Source organism: Dicentrarchus labrax, unplaced genomic scaffold (assembly GCF_905237075.1).
Source record: "Dicentrarchus labrax unplaced genomic scaffold, dlabrax2021, whole genome shotgun sequence".
Taxonomy (NCBI): domain Eukaryota; kingdom Metazoa; phylum Chordata; class Actinopteri; family Moronidae; genus Dicentrarchus; species Dicentrarchus labrax.
In genome coordinates, this window is record NW_026136711.1 from 8,263,446 (window position 1) to 8,282,186 (window position 18,741).

The 18,741-nt window shown below is 40.1% G+C and overlaps 1 protein-coding gene across 4 annotated transcripts in view; it reads right to left on the reverse strand.

Annotated features, from left to right (window-relative positions):
- epha8 (eph receptor A8) overlaps window positions 1–18,741 on the reverse strand; it is a 120,538-nt gene that overhangs the window by 27,243 nt on the left and 74,554 nt on the right. For all 4 annotated transcript variants that reach the window (XM_051415504.1, XM_051415503.1, XM_051415502.1 and 1 more), the window contains exons 7-8: window positions 2,266–2,421; window positions 1,662–2,081 (exon numbers count right to left, since the gene is read on the reverse strand). In XM_051415504.1, the coding sequence (XP_051271464.1) occupies window positions 1,662–2,081; window positions 2,266–2,421 (576 nt within the window). The remainder of the gene's footprint in view (window positions 1–1,661; window positions 2,082–2,265; window positions 2,422–18,741) is intronic.

The window sequence follows — 18,741 nt, forward strand, 5'->3', positions numbered from 1 at the left end:
TTTCTTAGGAGAGTCTCTTCAGTGCCGGATGCAGACGGTGGAACACTGTGGAGCGGTCTTAACATAAATTAGACTGCAGCAGTGTGAAAATACAGTGAGATCACAAATGAAAAGAGGAATTAATTGGTACAAAAGTCTGGCAAAGTCAGTAACCCCATTTTTGAGTACAGCACTTCGTACATTACGGTCACAGAGAGTTCCCCACGGAAAACTCAGGGGAACTCTTTAACATCAAAGGTACTTTTATGATCCCACAAATGTCCAGAAAGATAAACTGTTGCCTGAGGCAAAACCAACATTTCAATCCAATATTTCCAGAGACTGCGCCAGTCACTGATAGTAAAAGGTATGATATAATCTTTGTGCTATTTACTATTACTATTTGCTATTTTGACTATTTTATTTACTGGTGTCAATGAACTCCCGCCCTTTTCTATTCTACTCTAAGGTCTATTGCAAACGTCATACCACCAAGTCAATTACCATGGGTGGTACTACCTTTGATGGCAGGCCATATTGGGAGTCTTTGACCAAAAATTAACCCAAATTTGCAAATCCAAAACTCCCTAATCCAACTGTCTATCAATCTTCTGATTTATTGGTTGTTTTTATTATATCAGCGTATTCAAACTTTTGGGAACTTTTCTACATCAAGGTAGCAGGAGGGACAGAAATAAGCTGTTCTAGAAAAATACTTTTAAAAGTTAGAAATTGTGCAGGTGAGACTTAATGAGTGTCAACAAATCAATGGCAGGGTTATTACAACCGATTACTGCAACACTAATCAGAATGCAGATAAAGTCGGTATTATTTGTTCTGTTTATGTAGCACAGAAGCGTCAGAGTTGGACATAAGTACTGTTTGCTGACAGACTCCAACAAGTCCTTCGTGCGTGAGCCATAACCTGCTTTTCATTATCAGCACAAAATGTTGTTGAGACAGCACATTTCTTTCAAAGATTGTTATTTTGGCACTTTTGCTCAATTTGACAGTAAGAGTGAGACAGCAAAAGGTGAATGAGAAAGATGTGTGATGAAGGGCCAAGGCTGGATTCAAACCTAAAATGATTTGGCTGCCACCAACATGCCCAAGGGCAAAGTTTTATTTTTCAAAGATTATTTTTGTGGCTTTTGTCTTCTTATGGATGGTTTACAGTGAATGATTTGAACCCAGGACATCACAGTTACATGGTATGCACATCAGAGTGACCACATCCTTTATTATTCAGCCTTTGTCCTGTCTAAAGTCTTTAGGCATTTTTCCATTACAGGAACCAATGACCCATAACCTGAACCTCTAAAAACCTGGCTTCGGTGCTACGGTGCTAGGTTCTGCCTTGCATTTCTGTGTTTTGCAAACTGGAACTTTTCCAATACAAGTTGTGTTTAGTTTTGCCGAATGCAGTTGTGGGACAGACAGGAATGGAAAAAGTGGCTCTGATAATGACTTTCTTTCAGGTTTACAAGTAATGACTTTTGAACGTCAGCATCATTAAATTAATGGAAGGGCCCCAAGTGCAGTAGGAGGTCGACAGAAAAAGAACCGAGGACAGTGGATACACATTAAGTTACGGGTTGTTAAGTTCTATAGTGGAAAAAGGCCTGTGCCATGAACCAAAGCCTTCGTAATGAGAAACTGTATGTCATTGTGCCGAACCCTACCTGCCTGGTTCGTTGTGATGTTGACCAAGGCGTAAGGTGACGGCTCGTTGCTCAGGTGTGTTACTGCGTTCATAGCCAGGATGCGGAAGGAGTAGTTGGTGTGAGCCACCAGGTTGAGCACCGTCACCCAGGGCTCTGTCAACCCGGTCTGGCGGGGAACAAATCGAACAGCTGCATTGCCCGAGCGCTCCACCATCCCTCCTCCCATGGACCCGATACTCGCCCCTGCCTTTCCTCCACCAGCACCTCCTGGGTAGGATGCGCAGTTCTCGCAGGGCCTTCCTTCCCCTGAGCATTTCAGACACAACACGCTGTACTGCAGGTCGCTGCGACCTCCAGTATCCAGAGGGCGATCCCACTCTAAATTCACAGACGTCCCATTGACCGAGGAGATGACGCTTACTGGAGCAGATGGAGGGCCTGGAGAAAAGAAAGACGTAGGTTTGAGTTCATTCACAGGTTTGATCGCTGTCTAAAAAAGAAAATTGGATTTTTGAGGCATAGATAAATCCGGCACATCATTCCGTAGTTGTTGTGTGTTGTTGGGGTGTGCGTTCTCGCCCATGGGCTTAGGTGATCTTGTGTACCGCATGTTTGTGCTTACGGGAGCATGGAGCCGCTGGTGGGTCATCTGCCGCCCGATAGTAGTTGGAATCGCAGGGGCAGGAGAGGGCAGCTCTGGTCTCTGAGTGGCTGTGCTGAGGACATTTACCACACAGGCCATCGCCCGCCACTGGCTTATAGAAACCCACCTCACAGGCTGCGAGAGAGAGAGAGAGAGAGAGAGAGAGAGAGAGAGAGAGAGAGAGAGAGAATAAATAGAGTAAATAGAGAGCTTGCAGGGAAGGGCTCTGCACTCCCATAATCACTCAGACCATGATAAAATTGAGAGAGAGTGCAGCTAGAGAGGCATGAATCGCACTCCTATAGCGAGCTGTGCATATCAACGCAGCTTCAACTTTTTCAAAACTGTGTCATCTCCTCCAAAGCATTCATTTTAGGACATATCCCCTCCACTCCTCGCCCCCCTCCTCCAAATCTATGTATAATTACAGGCCTTGTAACCGTAGAGACCGCAGAGCAGGGGAGATGAAAGTCATACTTCTTTCTGCTCAGATTTGGGCTGAAAAGGCTCTGCACTGTTGATACTCCCAGTGAGACCCTCAGAATCCAGACCGTGTTTCAACCTTATTCAGCTCCTCTGATACATATTCACTTTTAACTCTGCACTGATTAATAATGGAGGGGGCTCTGATAAATATATTCTCTTTCCGAGCGGTTAATAGGCTTCTGCTATGGTAAATGGGGCAGGGGTAAATCTCGCACACGCTCAGAAAGCAGCAGTCGACAACGGCGCGCTCGTGTTTGCTCCTCCTCACAGGGTAATTTATGCTTCGCCAGAATGCTGAGTGTTAGTTTACAGATGCAGTGTTTTTCTAACCTTTCCTTGTTAAGTTTATAGAGGACCATTTTAGGTGCTTAAACTTCAAAGGTGCTGAAAGAAGAATGAAATTGGATAACCAACATGAGTGAAATTATAACAAAGTGAATAGTTAGAATGTATTCTGGATTACTGGCTGAGACATTTGTAGATGCAATCGAAAAAGAATAAAAACCTTCCTGTGCTCGTACCTGAAAAGTACACATGCAAATATTCACCATGGAGGTGCGGAAACACACACAAACACACACACACACACACACACACACACACACACACACACACACACACACACCCTGGATGTGCAATTCAACCATGTGATTAGATTTTATGATATCCTGCATAATGGTGTTTAATTTGTTAGGCTGAATTCTTCACAGCCATTTTATTTTCAGCTAATTGTTCATTTGAACACGCTGCAGTTATTTCCCTCATGAAGCATTTTTTTAAATGAAAAATGTGACTATTTAAACCATAAAGTGTGTGAAGCTTCACTTTATCCTTGAAAGGTCTGCCTCCACTGAGCGGAAAAGTCGCTACTTTATAATCCTGTACGTGCTCCCTCACAGGCTTCCCACCCACAAACACAAGCAGCTGTATTTATTGGAGTGTCCAGCCTGAGTAGCACTGCCAGCAGTCAGACCCTGGTGTCTGTGGCAGTGGGAAGTCATCCCACATTATGCATAAGATCTGACAGGCACATACAGTTGAAATAGAAAATGAAAAAGGAAGAAAAACAACGTGGGTGATAAAAACGCTGCATCGGTTGCCTCCAAAATGAAAATAAAGAAAGCAAACATGAATTTCTTTCCAGGTTTCAGTTGGCCTGTTTTTATTAGACGCTGTGGGGAAAAAATAAAACAAGTGAACTATCTCCTCATCTGTGCAAACTGAAACAAACTAAATTCAGAATAGAAAACGTTTTAAATGGATTACTTAGAAAATACAAAGGTGCTTGGTCTTTAATATTTATTTTTCTTTTGCATAAAGACAAGCAAACATGGACAGAGCCAGTAGAGACAAACTGTCTGGGCCTCCTGAATATCTCTGAGCATGATCTTTAAATATTTCATACTTTCCAAAGCTTTTGGCACCTTTTTGTGTTACACCCTCCTTCCACACTTCCTGTGGTCAAACATCCCTGTCACAGCTTTTCTTTGGGATGTGACACAACTGGAAGCCACCACAAGCTGACAGATATAAGTCACACCAACAGGCTGAGATAGGCCATGATGCCATCAGTTTTCATCTGGAAGGCAAATTCTGTTTCATATTTTATCAGCTACAGTGTTCAACTGCTCTGCAAACCTCGTTGTATACATAAAACTATTCAATTTACAGTGTATTTACACAACCCTTTACATTTGACTTAAAAATAATTACTCAGTACTTCACTGGCAGTTTTTTGGGATTGTTGCAGCGGAGAATTTCTGATTTCACAGCAACTTTTCTAAAAAGTTCCATACCATGTTGTTATGTTTTCAGCCTTTTTTTTTTGCTAAATAAATTTTAAAAATCGTTGCGAATATTATCTTTTTCAAGGAATCAATCAATCAAGAAAATGTATTAATCATAATATAACACAAGGTTGTATAAGTTCATTCATGTTACTCATAAAAAAGATAAATTCATAGAATAACATAGAAGATAGATAAAGTAGAACAGAAATAAAAGAAGTCAATATATACAGTTATTTATATACATATATACATTTATACCCAGGAAATAATTCTGCCTGCAGTGCATCTTTTAAATTTGCATCTGAGGGGATGTAAACAGCAGCAACAAGATAGTGATTGTATAAATTCATATATAAATACATTATATAAGTTCATTAACAATTAATTTAAAATCAAATGCTACTTGTTCCAGTGAGAATAAAATCACACTCTTTGGAGGGGAAATGCGAGACCTTTGCGTTGCACATGTTTGTATCGTCACAACTAAAAACAAGGAAGTGAGTTTGGTGACACATGGCTCAATGTTTGCGCAGGAAGTACAATGATTGATCGTATTTGCAGAAAAGTTGGGGTGACTGGACAAAATTGAGGGACTGTAACCAACTGGTCGAGACAGACGACCACCCACCCAGAGCCGAAGGGTCTGTCCTAGGTTTCTGCCTTTTAACAGGCAGTTTTTCCTTGCCCTTGTCTCCAAGTGCTTGCTCATGGTGGTACTGTTGGGTCTCTGTAAATAATGTTATAAAGAGTTTGGTCTAGACCTGCTCTATTTGAAAAGTGTCCTGAGATAACTTCTGTTATGAATTGGTGCTATACAAATAAAATTGAGCTAAATTGAATTGAATTGAATTAACCCCCTCTCAATGTATAAATGTGTTTTTATTATGGAAACTCTAGAAAACTGACTACCAGTTGTTTTAAATGGAGAGTTTGGTATATTATTATTATTCTATTAATTATGTGAAAAAGAGTGGGTGAGCACAATATTTTACATTACAAAGAGCTGAAGCCCCAGTTCCAATGACAAATAAATGCAATACAAGAATATAAAATAGAACAAAGTCTTACTTTTCATCTGCAGTAAATAAGATGAGTAAGGCTTTAATGCAACAGTGCATGCACAACAGGGCCTCCCCTCATTAGCTAGGTTTCATAATTCAAACTCCATCACTAATGATTCATCATTTAATGTGCCATGACTTCTTAGGGTAGTCAGTGCTACTTCTGGAAATGTTTCTCTCTGCCTGTCCTTCCTGCTGACGACACATGCTGTCATTAAGAGCCACAGAGGAACATGCAGATGTGGAAGAAGAAAGGAGAGACCGAGAGAGATGCTCTGCTCTTTGTTGTGTGTTTGTCATATGAATGCTGTCGCTCCTCATGCAAGCTATCAGCTAGTGGGAATACATCATCAATGTTACAAAAGACTACCTAAGAAACCAAGGGCACACTTTTTATGGTGATTACAGGCATGTGACTAATTTATTAGTATTTTCGATTGACATTGTGGATTTGCAGTTTGAGGACACAAACCAGAGCTGAGAACACTGAGCTCGAGCAGGGCGAACCAGTAGGTATAAGGTGAGGAAGAGCTGGGAGTAGCTTGCAGAAAATAAATTACCAGCACAGCTTCCTTCAACTGTTTATCCCGCGTTGAGCCAAAACTGTCAGACATCAGGTGGATTTGACTACAAATCTAAAGGGACCAGCAGTGTTTGTAGTGCACGTTACAGCTACTACAGTTTCTTCAGGAGGGCCACCCAGTTAAATCTTTGCTAAAGTGCTGGAAAAATAGATAGATCTCAGTGTGCGTTTCCATGTCCATGGTATCTGAGAAAAAGTTGATTCTGAAGCATGAAGCAAACATGGATCACGACTGTACTGTATATAAATAACCGATGTCTTAAAAGAAACCTTCCTCCATGCAATACACTTCCTAAATGACTGTTAGCATTAGCACTGGCGTCAACAGAACATACAGAAACAAGCAAACAATTTTTTCTGACTTAGCTGTGTTCATACATTTATCTACTTCTGTACAAGGATTCTTTTTAACATGCAGGCATGAGACACACTGTGTTTGTTTGACCTCTACTTTTAAATGTTACATTGTTTGTACAGATTGAACAGTGTTTTTTCCCTCTGAGCTGTGGTAACTGATTAGAACTGAGTGTAACTAAAACTTAGCTGGTGGATGGTGGGGAGGCCTGAGTTATCTCCGTATTTTTTAGACAAAGGATTTCACACTGGTTCATTGAACATTTTTGATTAAAAACCCACTCTGGAAAACCGTTGTATTCAATGCAAATCGTTCTTACATGTGTTAAAATGCGTCTGGCAGGCGCTTGAAATGGCCCCTGCGATAATGCAAAATTCTATACAGCATTTAATTTCACTATCTACATCACCACATGCTAAAGCTGAAAGTAGTGTCAAACTGGTGTAAATGCTGTAATCTTTAAGCAACATTATGTACATTATGTACTAATTGATTTGCATTACATTTCCAAGGGTTGAAGCTGTAGCATTTAAAGCTGTTCAAATTATAACTTTACCTCAAAATGTGCAACATATTACATAAACACACCCACACATGCACCTGCGTAAGTGCTGATAATGTAAAACACAGAGCAGATGCTCAGATATGTAACACACACACACACACACACACACACACACACACACACACACACACAGTACATACAGTATGTGTAGCACTATAGATAAACAGACTAGGGGCGATAGTGCTCTTTTCTTTCACTGTCAGGGCCCCCACAGGCGCCAGAAACTATTTCTATTTGAGATATTTATCCCAGACTGTTTTCTCTTCTTACTTTTTTTCATCCCGTTAATCCCTCCATCCCTTGATGTTTTTTGTGAAGCCCCTGAGTTGAAAAGCAGGTCACGATAAACATCGGAACAGCTCGTTCATCAAGGAGGGAGGCGGCGAGCGCTTTGAAGTCTCTGACAGATTCACCAGGAGCTCTACACACACTCACTCAAACACACACACACATGCAAAGGTTATGATAATGCAAAACACACGCAAACATACACACAGGTTGTCTGATGCAGTCACAGCAACAACATGCAACATGAATTTATCAACACACAGGTGAATATGCAAAGGCAGGGGAAGGCAGTCTGTGTCAGGACCGGCAGTGATAACCTTTCACTTCAGTTCTGATGTGCTGTTCATTTGGTGCTCTAGATAGAGAGACAATTAAGATATACGTAAGTGGAAATAATACAAATATCATAAAATGAGTCAAAAGAAAAAGCGATCAGTGGATTCTGGGCCGTTGCCAAAGCTTTAAAGCCAAGCTTTAAGGTCATTTTTTCCCCTGATATTCCCATTATCCTATTAAATCACGTTCATCATCGTTTGGGACTTCAGTAAAATTATGCTTTATTCACTCCCACCTACGGCACTGTAACATACTCTGAATGCACAATGTTGAGTCATGTTGCTGCACGAGCATGTCAAATGCAACCGGTAGATTTAATTCATGCTATCCACACTGATTTTGCCTGGAAGAGCTGCTGCTACGTTAGAACTTCACTACGCCTTCACTGTTGTTCACTGTGGATGTGCAACACATCAACACTGACACTCCTCTCTCCACAAATATTAAACTAAATACAACAGTACACGCTATAAAATATTACACTAGAGGAACATGTTAAAGGGGCACTCTGGTTTTTCTTATTAAGATCAGTAGACTCATTATGGACCGTAATACTGTGAAAACAGTTGTAAATGTCTGCAGCCTCTGTGGATAAAATAAAGGATGACAACACTGCACAGATCCAATACCATGTCAGATACCATGATATGGTGCAAACAGCCACACAGCAAGTAATCAAACTAACACTGGCTATGTTTAAGGTTAGCAGACTTTCGCTAAAGTTGCTGCTGCAGAGCTAACGTGCTGAGAGGATGAGACAGTTTCCCAGAGCCAGCACAAGCGCTCCAGACATACTTACAACACTCCTGAAACAGATACAGGTGTTTAGTTAAAGAGAAATATTTCTATTCTTTTCATGTCTGTGACATATTACAGGTACAGACATGTAGTGAAAGGTGCATATGTTGCTGCTATGTCGATATGACTCTGAACAGATTATTTTCACTGTCTCTTTTTGCTGGATTGCAGAAAAAATGGGCGAGACCTCGACTCTCTGAGGAAGCGTTGCTGCAGCTGAGAAGCACGGCTCATGCGGGCAGTGTGGCTGCTCTAAGCCGTTAACAAAGCGACACGTTCCGTGACACACGGGCACTGTTCACGCATGCTGTATGGGCTTTACAGAGTACAAACATCGATTTGTTTCAGTGCATATGCAGAGTTGAAAGCTAGCCAACCGTGAGGATATTTTCACTGGATATGACAAAAGGTATTGGATTAGAATTGCATTGCCTAGAATCATTTGCCCTACCTTTAATGCAGAAATATTCAGCTGTTAAACAATTTCTTTACTAGTTTGTGTAGTAAGCAGTATATAGGGAATAAATGCAATTTATAGAAATAAATGTTGGATAGAACTTATCATCAGCAGATATTTTAATGTTAAAATACTTGGTTTGGACAAAGCTGAATTACTGTGACAGGGGATAGTGAAAGTTGGACTCAATAAGCTGTACATAATTTAATTAATTGCAGTTTTTTTAAAAGGACTGTATCAATTAAAGCAGGTCCTGCATTATCGCCCAATCATTTTGGCCCTGTCTTAGAGACCCTGTGTTAGTTGTGTTTTTCTAACACTTAGTTTAGGAAGCTGCACCATGAGTACAATAAAGACTAGAAGTTGTGTTTAATTAAAATCCCCTCAAACTAACTGACACACAGTAAACCTGGTGTGAGGCAGTGTTACAGCACAGGGACTATTGGTTCATTTCTTGTTTCTTGGGCACATAATGAAGCAGTGGATAGGGGCCCAACAGCACATTTTTGCCTTAGGGGCCCTATTGGGAGACATCTCTAGTTACAGGACTGTGGAAAAAGTCTTATAGAAAAATAACTTTCAGCATGTTAAATGAAACAAAACACTCCTTCTTTGCAGCAGAGTTTATGGTAAATGTTGATTTTGAACAGCCGAGGTAATACCTCTAGATTGAGATAGTGGCCAATCTTCTGCACTGTGGTCTCATTTATTTACAATAATTACACCAACATATGACATTTGACAATGGCTACAGGTGTTTAATAACACATCCTGATGGTTAAGACACATTCCATTTCATTCGACCCTCTGTTGCAGGTGTTATTCTTATAGTACACAAGCTTTTAAAGTTAAGTGTCATGACAGCTGTCCATGGTGCTGATTCTGGAGCTGTCCTAGGTGTCTTAGAGATGCCAAGACCAAGCCAACTTAGTCTTCCTAATTTAATAGAGTTCCTTCATTGGTTTAGTTGCTTAACCACTTCTTTGGTGTGTGATTTTAAAGCACTTATTTGAGAACTTGTTTGTTTTGCAGTGTCAAGCAGAATCTCTGCAGCTCTGTGTCGCTTACTTGAAGATAGTTCTTAGACAGTTGGGGAGGTCTTAAGAAGTAAGTTCCATGCTTTAACAAAGGTTTACATTTTCTCGAACAGCATTCAACAGATCAACACAGTAAATAATTCACAATTTAAAAAACTGTCTAAGCATCTGTAGTGAAAACTATTTTTCAGCAGTTTTCCTCAAACTGATTTTTTTAAATTATTATTATTTTACAGGGTAGACATTTAATTTGACTGTATATCAGTAATAATGTTAAAGCTGCAGTAGGTAACTTTTATAAAAACAACTTTTCGTTGTATTTGCTAAAACCTTTCACTATACCCGGACAGTAGTACATGAGATGTGAAAGTTTCAGCAAATGTGACAAAAAGTTATTATTATTATTATTATTATTTAAAACGTACCTACTGCAGCTTTAACACATGACTAACTACTATATTTATGTTATGTATGTATGTATATGTATTTTAAGGAAAAGCCCCACAGATTTTAGTTAGAAGTGGAAACAAAATCTGCTGTGGAAACTGTCAGGACATCACACAATCAAAATGTTGTTCTGAATCCATTGGAACAAAGCATTTGACATAACTCATTTTGAGATGCAGCCATTTGTGTATCATACTATATTTAGCAGTTAACCACTAAAGGTTACTTGTTTTATTCCATAGGAATACATTATAAAAAGGTGTCTACTGTCTGCACAATGGAAATACTGGACCAAGAAGAATACTTTTTCTTGTTGAATCTATATTGTAACAGTTCAGAATATATGTGTATCAAAAATCATGAAGATCTGAAATTCCTAACCTATTGTTTTAGAGGTGTTTTTATGGAAAAAAAAGAAGCTACCCCTAGTGACTGAGGACTAAATAAAGGTTGTGCTGTAGCCTTATTCTTTTACCGATTTGAAACATTTCAGTGGATTTGTGCTCTGCTAATACTTTAAGTGCTGTAAAGAAAATTATACAATTCCACTGTGGACATTAATGGATAAGCAGAGAACTTTTCAGGGGTCAGGGTATGATATGGCTGAAAATGGACTATGAGAGAGAACGTGATGGAAATAGAAGGAGAAGGGAGTCTCACTGTGAAGAGACACGTACTTCTCTGTTCAGTCCCTCCTTTAGGTAAACTGTTTAGAGAATCTGTAAGTTGGTAAATGTGTGTGTCTTTGCGTGTGTGTGTTCATGTGTGGCTGTTGCCCGGCGTGTCAGTACCTGTCAATGTAGTGCACTCGCTACAGGAGAATTTGCATTACAATGAATCTTAATAGCCGTGTGTGGCATTGTGTGCTGACCTTGATTTATTCCCTGTATAAGTGGGTAAATAAATACATTGGAATAAAGGGGGAGCCGGAGAAAGCACATCATCGTCCCACACGTGAGGAGACTGAGGGAGGAGCGGGGAGCGGCAGAGGGGGTCTTAAGTGCAGCCGGGGTTGGCTGGTGAAAGCTCACATTCAGTGCTGGCTCTGAGCCCGCTCTGCTTCAAGGATACATTTTAGTCTACAAACAAATGAAAACAACAAAAGCATTTCTTCATTAAAAACAAAAATAAGGACTGAAAAAACGAATCTGCTTGTCTTCTGTTGAGACAGTTAAAATGTATAAAGTAACATGTGGACATAGTGGTTGTTAAAAGTCCCCTAAAATGGAAAAAAGACAGTACAAGAGTCAAAGTAGTGGATGAATTATATTAAAGATGCATCACCATATCTAGTGCCAGAATGAAGACTTACTGAAATGCATTAACATCTTTTGATGGTCATGTGCCCATCACTTAACTGTACTCCCTTAACTGACCCCATTTGTTATTAATGGCTCTCCAGTGGAGCTTGAGCTTTCCTGGTCCATTTTCTTAAGGCTGACTTGTAAAAACAGAATCTCAACAAGTCAGTTTTGACTTGTTTTAATGCTCTTGAATTGGGAAAAGGTGCTAATCAGAAAGTGTCTTGTATTTCTTTTGTCCCTATCTTTAGAATAGTTTTTGAGGTATTTAGGCAATGCTAATAGCAGAAGTCACTAACAGAGAGTCAGAGTTGTAGAGAAGACCACTGAAGCAAGTCCAAAAAGTTTTGAGATCAAGTCAAGACCAAGTCTAAAATGAAATAAAAGTCCAAAAGAGTCCTGGCAAAAAACAAACAACAGGACATAGCAACAAAAAACAATGTTTTTGTGTCAGTGTCATTTTGCCTACATGTTGTATTAAATGCTAAAAGATAGCAAATAAACTACAGTTAAATTATGATTAGGGCTAAGCAGCCAAAATATGGGGGATTTAAAATGCCAAAATAAAAGCAAATCTAACAGAGGAGGTGAAATACAATACACATTGTTATATGTAAAATTCCTTTTTATGTATGCATTTACTGTCACAGTGACAGTTGACAGTTAATTTCGACATTGACAACGCTGCTCCATCTTAAAAAAAAGGAAAAAAACTTTGCGTTGCGTTTGTATTTAGTAGTGGCAGGTCTAGGCAACATGCTGGACTGTGATTTGATTTTAATGTGGCATGGAAAGTTAACAACGAACAATTCATTCATTCATAAAAAGTAAATGTGTTCCACTTTATTTATTTGTTTGATTTTTTTTATTCAGACATTGTAAATCTTCCATACTAAAACACTAGTTAAGGTTACTGAAAGATTGTGGTTAGACCAGAATACAGTTTTTTATCTTTATCAGTTTATGGTGCAGCTTATGGTGTTTAACCAGTTCACTTCAAGAGTCTTTTTTTTTTTTTCATGGAGTAACCTACTAAACAGTTTGTTTCAGAAGCAAATATAGAATCTAGACACACGTTAGTCTGCTATTGTGCTGCATCAATCAATAACAGTGAGTAGAAATTCAGACATTTACTGTTAAGAGCGGATCTAAAAGTTCTACCTGCGCTTCAAGAACATATCCAGTCTTGATGTCCTAGACCTCAGCATCGACCTTGTAAGGCGCACTCCGAAATCCAGTGACAAAGTTAGCCAAAGGCTCCTCAGCCGGTTCCCTGGGGAACGCATGAAGCCACTAACGAGCCGCTGAAGCTGTCTGAGTGATGGATGAACGTGTCTGTGAGATCAGCTGTGGAAATGGGACACTCACCATCCACATTGTGCCTCCTCTTACATCGCTAGTCCAGACACTAACAGCTGGATTGTTGCTGGGCCACAACCCACTGTACGCTTTAAATGAAGGTGTCCCCTTCCAATTTCAGGTAAGCCTGATTTACTCAGCGTTATATCCGGGTGCACAGAGAAAGATGACCTTGGGGGTAGAGTGGATGTGGATAGATGGGTTCAGCGTGTTTGTGCTGTGGGTCAGAGTGCAACGCAGGATGTCACTGCACTCATTATTAGGAGAAAAAATAATTTCTTATCTTCTTTTCTTGTGGCATTCTGGGAGAATCCAGACAAGGCCGTAGTCATATTGGTTTTTACATCTCTAACTCTGACTCTGAACTGCATGATCAGTTTTGTGAGAAACAGTTTTTCAGCCTTCTTTACAATTCACTTAAAAAATATTCCTATTCAGTGTCCTGCTATTCAATATCATAATGAATGCAACTAGTTTATAATTACTAGATGTTGTCTGCAGGTTAAAGGTCCAGCATGTGTCTCCTACACACTTGGAAAGGCAGGGTGAGCCGAGGGGATTGTAATCTGCAACTACACTGCTAGAAGCAACTAAATCTTAGACAGTGTGTCCTTTAATATTGTACAGTATAAATCTGATAGAGATGACTAACAGTGGAGGAGGAAATGTGCGATGGTGGCTGAAATAATGAGACGAGATACAAATAGGACTAGAAAATGAATTCAAGATTATAGATATAGATACATGTTTCTTTTTATAATTACAACCTAACAGAAAGATGTCAGCAGAGGAACAACTGGTGTTTATTAGACTAAAGATTAAAGTGGGAACAAGACTAAACTCTGTAATAAAACCTTAAGTTACAGTTGGCCACCTAACACTAAACAGGTCAAAGTGAAAAGGCATTTGTTGAATACCTGAGTTTTCCTGGCAACATTAAAGTCACCTCTATAACATACTCGAATTAGCTGCAATTTGAGAAAATCTGTGAGAAAAAAGAACCATAGTTTGCAGCATTAAAGGTCCAGTGTGTCGGATTTAGTGGCATCTAGTACCCACTCATTTCACCCTCCCTGTCCAACCACAAGGAAGAAAATAGCAGCAGTGGCTGTGAAATACGCAAAAAACGCAAATGACCCTGGTTACAGCCAGTGTTTGGTTTGTCCATTCTGGCCTGCTGTAGAAACATGGCGGTTAAACTAGGCAGGCTCCACAGAAGGCGCCCCATGGCATCTGTAGATAAAAACAACTTATTCTAAGGAAACGAAAACACAACAGTTCTTATTTTTAGATTATTATTCACTAATAAAAAAAAACATATCCATGAATATTATATTTAATTCCCTTATGTTACACAAACGTGTTAGTCAAAATGTAGTTTAGTAGTTTGATTATTAATTAATAGGTGTTTCAATTTTTTAATTATTGGGTTATTAGTGAAAGTAGACAAAATGTAGGTAGTAGTATTGTAGGTGTTTGACAGCTGAGCAGGCACGGTCAACAGTTCAATGTGCTCATGTTACAGCTTACTCACTAATTAGCTAACTAGCCAACAAAATTAGGCAAGTAGGTCACTTTCCCCAGGTGGGTTGCTTATTCAGCAGAAAAGATGCAACATAAGATAATGCGACCAAACTAGAAGACAAAAAAGGATTATTAGCTAGAAAGCTAGTACATTAGTCAATGGTAGCTAATAATAGAATGGTGACACTTACTGGTTAAGGCACTGTTCTGTATTTTTATATTAACAGTAGATACAGTTACTGTGTGCAGCCAACTCTGCAGGTCCTCTCAGCTCTGTGGGCTGTTTTAGCATCTTTTTAGCTAATGCTCATTGATAGATGTTTCCCTTAGGAGTTAACTGAGATTAAAAAGCAACTGAGAGTTAAAGGTCCAGTGTGTAATGTTTAGGAGGATCTATCATCAATCATTACTATGTATTCATTAGTGTATAATTACCTGTAAATAATAATCATTTGAGCCATTTTCATCCACAGACTCTGTGGGTTGGTTTCCATGGAGGCCACTGTGTTGAACCGCCTTGTTTCTACACTAGCCCAGAATAGAACAGATCGGGCCGCACTTTTCGCATGTCTCGGGAGGGTGAAGCAAGTGAGTTGCAATCTGCAATCTGCAAGTGAGTTGCAATCTGCAGCTACACTGGAACTAATCAGGAGGACTGACACACTACTCTGAATGAAAACTAGTTTTGCTCTGTGTCTGCCAGGTGTATAAATGAGTAAGTGGTGGCGAACACGCTATCCATATCTCCTGTTTGCGGTGACAATATGTCAGTGTTGAATTTATGTTTTACATCATTTTATGTTTTAAGTTTAAAATTGATTTGACTGGCTGCTAGTAAGAATGTCTACACAGACAGAGAAACCAGAGGAGAAGCAAAAAATACAAGGTTTAAAGTTCTCCTTTTGGTTATTTATCTAACACAAATACAGAGCACATCTGAATGCTGTAGCAGAAAGAAGATGCAATTTCAGCTGGAATTGAATGATTTGGGAATACTATATACACAGCATATAAAATAGTGAATCTGAATGTTTTTGTTTGCATTTCATAGATAAAGACGTTCATAAGTGTATAGATTTGTTGTATTACATGTTACAGATACTCTAGCTGTCTGCCTGAAGAAGACTGATATGAGAGAAACTAAGATAAATGACAAGTATGGCGTCTATGTCTTCAGCACATATACGTTCCTGCCTCTCCCTGCCTCCCTGTTGGCCTCCCTGCTGGGTTCAAATCAATTCCATCAATGAAGCCATCACAAAGGGAACATTACCGTAGTGTTTTTCCTGTGAAAAAGGCCTGGTAATTACAAATCAAACGAGACAAATACATCCCGGTTAATGAGCGTTAAACGGATGTTAATTATCCGATTGAATGGCTGTCACCATTAAACTGTGTCTGATGGAGGGAGTGGGAGGAGGAGTGGGGGAGCGTGGGGAGAGGGTCGAGGGGAAGGGTAGCTCAAAAAAAAAAAAAAAGACGGGCATTCTGAAAGGCATATTAGCAGCGGATTGAGAAGATCAGACAGTGTGAAGCGTAAGTGTCGGAAAAGGAAGCGAGAGGGGAAAGGCAGCGGGGGAGGGAGGGTGGGAGGGAAGCAAACTTTTCTCCTTTTGCGACATTAGCAATTGCTGCGATGCACCAGAGGGGAAATTAATCAACTGTTTTTGATTATTTATATATTTGAAAAGGACAAAGAGTGTGGGGGGAGAGCTGCACAGAGGCAGGAGTCACACTGTGCTAATATGGTCATAGCCGTACTGCCAGGCAGCTCCAGTCATAACATATCCGTCTCAGAAAGTTCACACACTTAACATTCAAAACAAAGTACAAGTCCTCTCTGATTCATCAAGCAGCTCACATAACGAGGAGGGAGTCTACATTCGGATTAGGAAGAACACGCAGAGCGACTCTGGAACTTGTGTTTCGGGATGAATGTCTGTGTTCGGACCGAAACCTCTGCTCAAACAACAGCTCCTCTCAGGATAAGGATTCCTCTCAGGAATAAAGGATCTGGTTTAGACAAAAACAACGGAAACTGATCAACATCTCATTGAATGCTCTGATTGACCTCTGACACCTGTAACTGTGACCTGTCATTTTGTTAAATTGTGGTTTTTCACTGCTGCAGCTCTTGTTTGTCGAGGTCAAACAGATGGATGGGTTTCAGTTTCTTGCTTTGGCTCCATCACTGTTAGGAAGATCATGTCTCACTACATTGAGTACCTGTTTCTCAAAAAGGGCTCAATCCAGAAGGCTAATCTGCAATCTAATGTTGTGATTTTATTTAATAACGCTGGTAAAAATGTTGCCCTAGCATAATCCTAACATTATTCTTTACTTTTTGGGGGTTGTTCGGACAGGCCTGCCCCCACTGCTAAAAAAAAATCCTAGAGGAAACACTATGTATTATATACTTATTATTATTATTATTATACTATATATAAAGGTCCAGTGTGTAACAATTACGAAGATCTATTGGCAGAAATGGACATTAGAATGAGCTGTTTTTATCTACAGGATGGCTTCCATGGAGTGAACTGCCATGTTTCTACAGTAGCCCAGAAAGGTCAAACCAAACACTGGCTGTAGATAAGGCCGTTCGCATGTTTTTTGCGCATTTCACAGCCACCGCAGTTTCTACTACACGCTCCACAGCCTGTTCTCATTCCCAGGTTGTCAAATACAGTCGTACAATCTGCAGCCTCACTGCTCGATGCCACTGAATCTACACACTGGTCCTTTAAATGAGCATAACAGACAAAAGTGCAGCCTTTCCAAGATAAAGTATTTGATTTGTTAGAGAGCCAATTAATTGTTGGACTGGCATTTTACCAGACTGCATTAGAGCATACTCTGCTTTTCAATAAGACATTACATAGCATAGACTTTCAATACTACAGTCTTTTTTTATCCAAGCAATCAATTGACGTTGATGGAAGAGTGAAATTCACTCTCCCTATCCGCAAACTGGTCCCCCTATTTTAAATGCCAGCATCATCACAATTCATGACACACACACACACACACACACACACACACACACACACACACACACACACACACACACACACACACAGACGCACACATTGGACCATCCACATCCATACAAACTCCCTTCAGTGGAGGCCTGGAAGAAGGAGAAGTAAATGACAGCGCCCTGTGTGCACATCAGTTTAACTCAACAAGAAGTCAGGGCAGAAAATCATTTGAAGAAGTCCCGCAGTCCCTTCAGACGGGGGCTGCCAGCTTCTCAGTGATCTGCTATCATGTTGCCTGTCTCTTTACTGTCAGCACTAATAGCTCTTAGACACTGGACTGGGACATGGGTGGCTACTGCAGGCCAAGGGTGGCACACACTCAATCAATAATTTACCCAGCAGCTCTCGGGCCCTTTTGTGTGTGTTTTCATTCCTGAATTAAGCATTCATATGGGCTGCACATAAGAGGATTTGTTTGTGAGAGTGTGTCTTTGTGTAGCTGCAAACATGCAATCATGAGTGTGTGTGTGTGTGTGTGTGTGTGTGTGTGTGTGTGTGTGTGTGTGTGTGTGTGTGTGTGTGTGTGTGTGTGTGTGTGTGAGAAAAGTTGCTTTGTGTACTGATGTGTGGCCCTTTGCACCTGCTGTGGAGATAGGGCTTCGGCCAATCACAACAAAGATTGGAGGGAAGTTTGAGTGACACAACAGTGCTGTGTCTGGCTGAGATATGATTCATTCTGTTATCTCTCTCTCTCTCTCTCTCTCTCTCTCTCTCTCTCTCTCACACACACACACACACACACACACTCACTCAGTCATGATGGCTTAACAGCATTAAAATGTTTAATAATATCTCTTCCCATCCACTGTTTCTTTTCCTCTCTCCTCTTTCCTTTCCTCCACTCTTCTACCCTCACCCCTTACTTATTCTTTTCCTCCTCTCTTCTCTCCTTTTAATCCTCCTTCTCTTTTACTTTCCTCACTTTCTCCTCTGTTCTTCCTACTGCATTTTTTCCTATCCTATTTTTCTTTCCTCCTCTCTCCTCTGTCCTTCTCTCCTCTCCTCTCTTTTTTATTTCCTCGTGTCT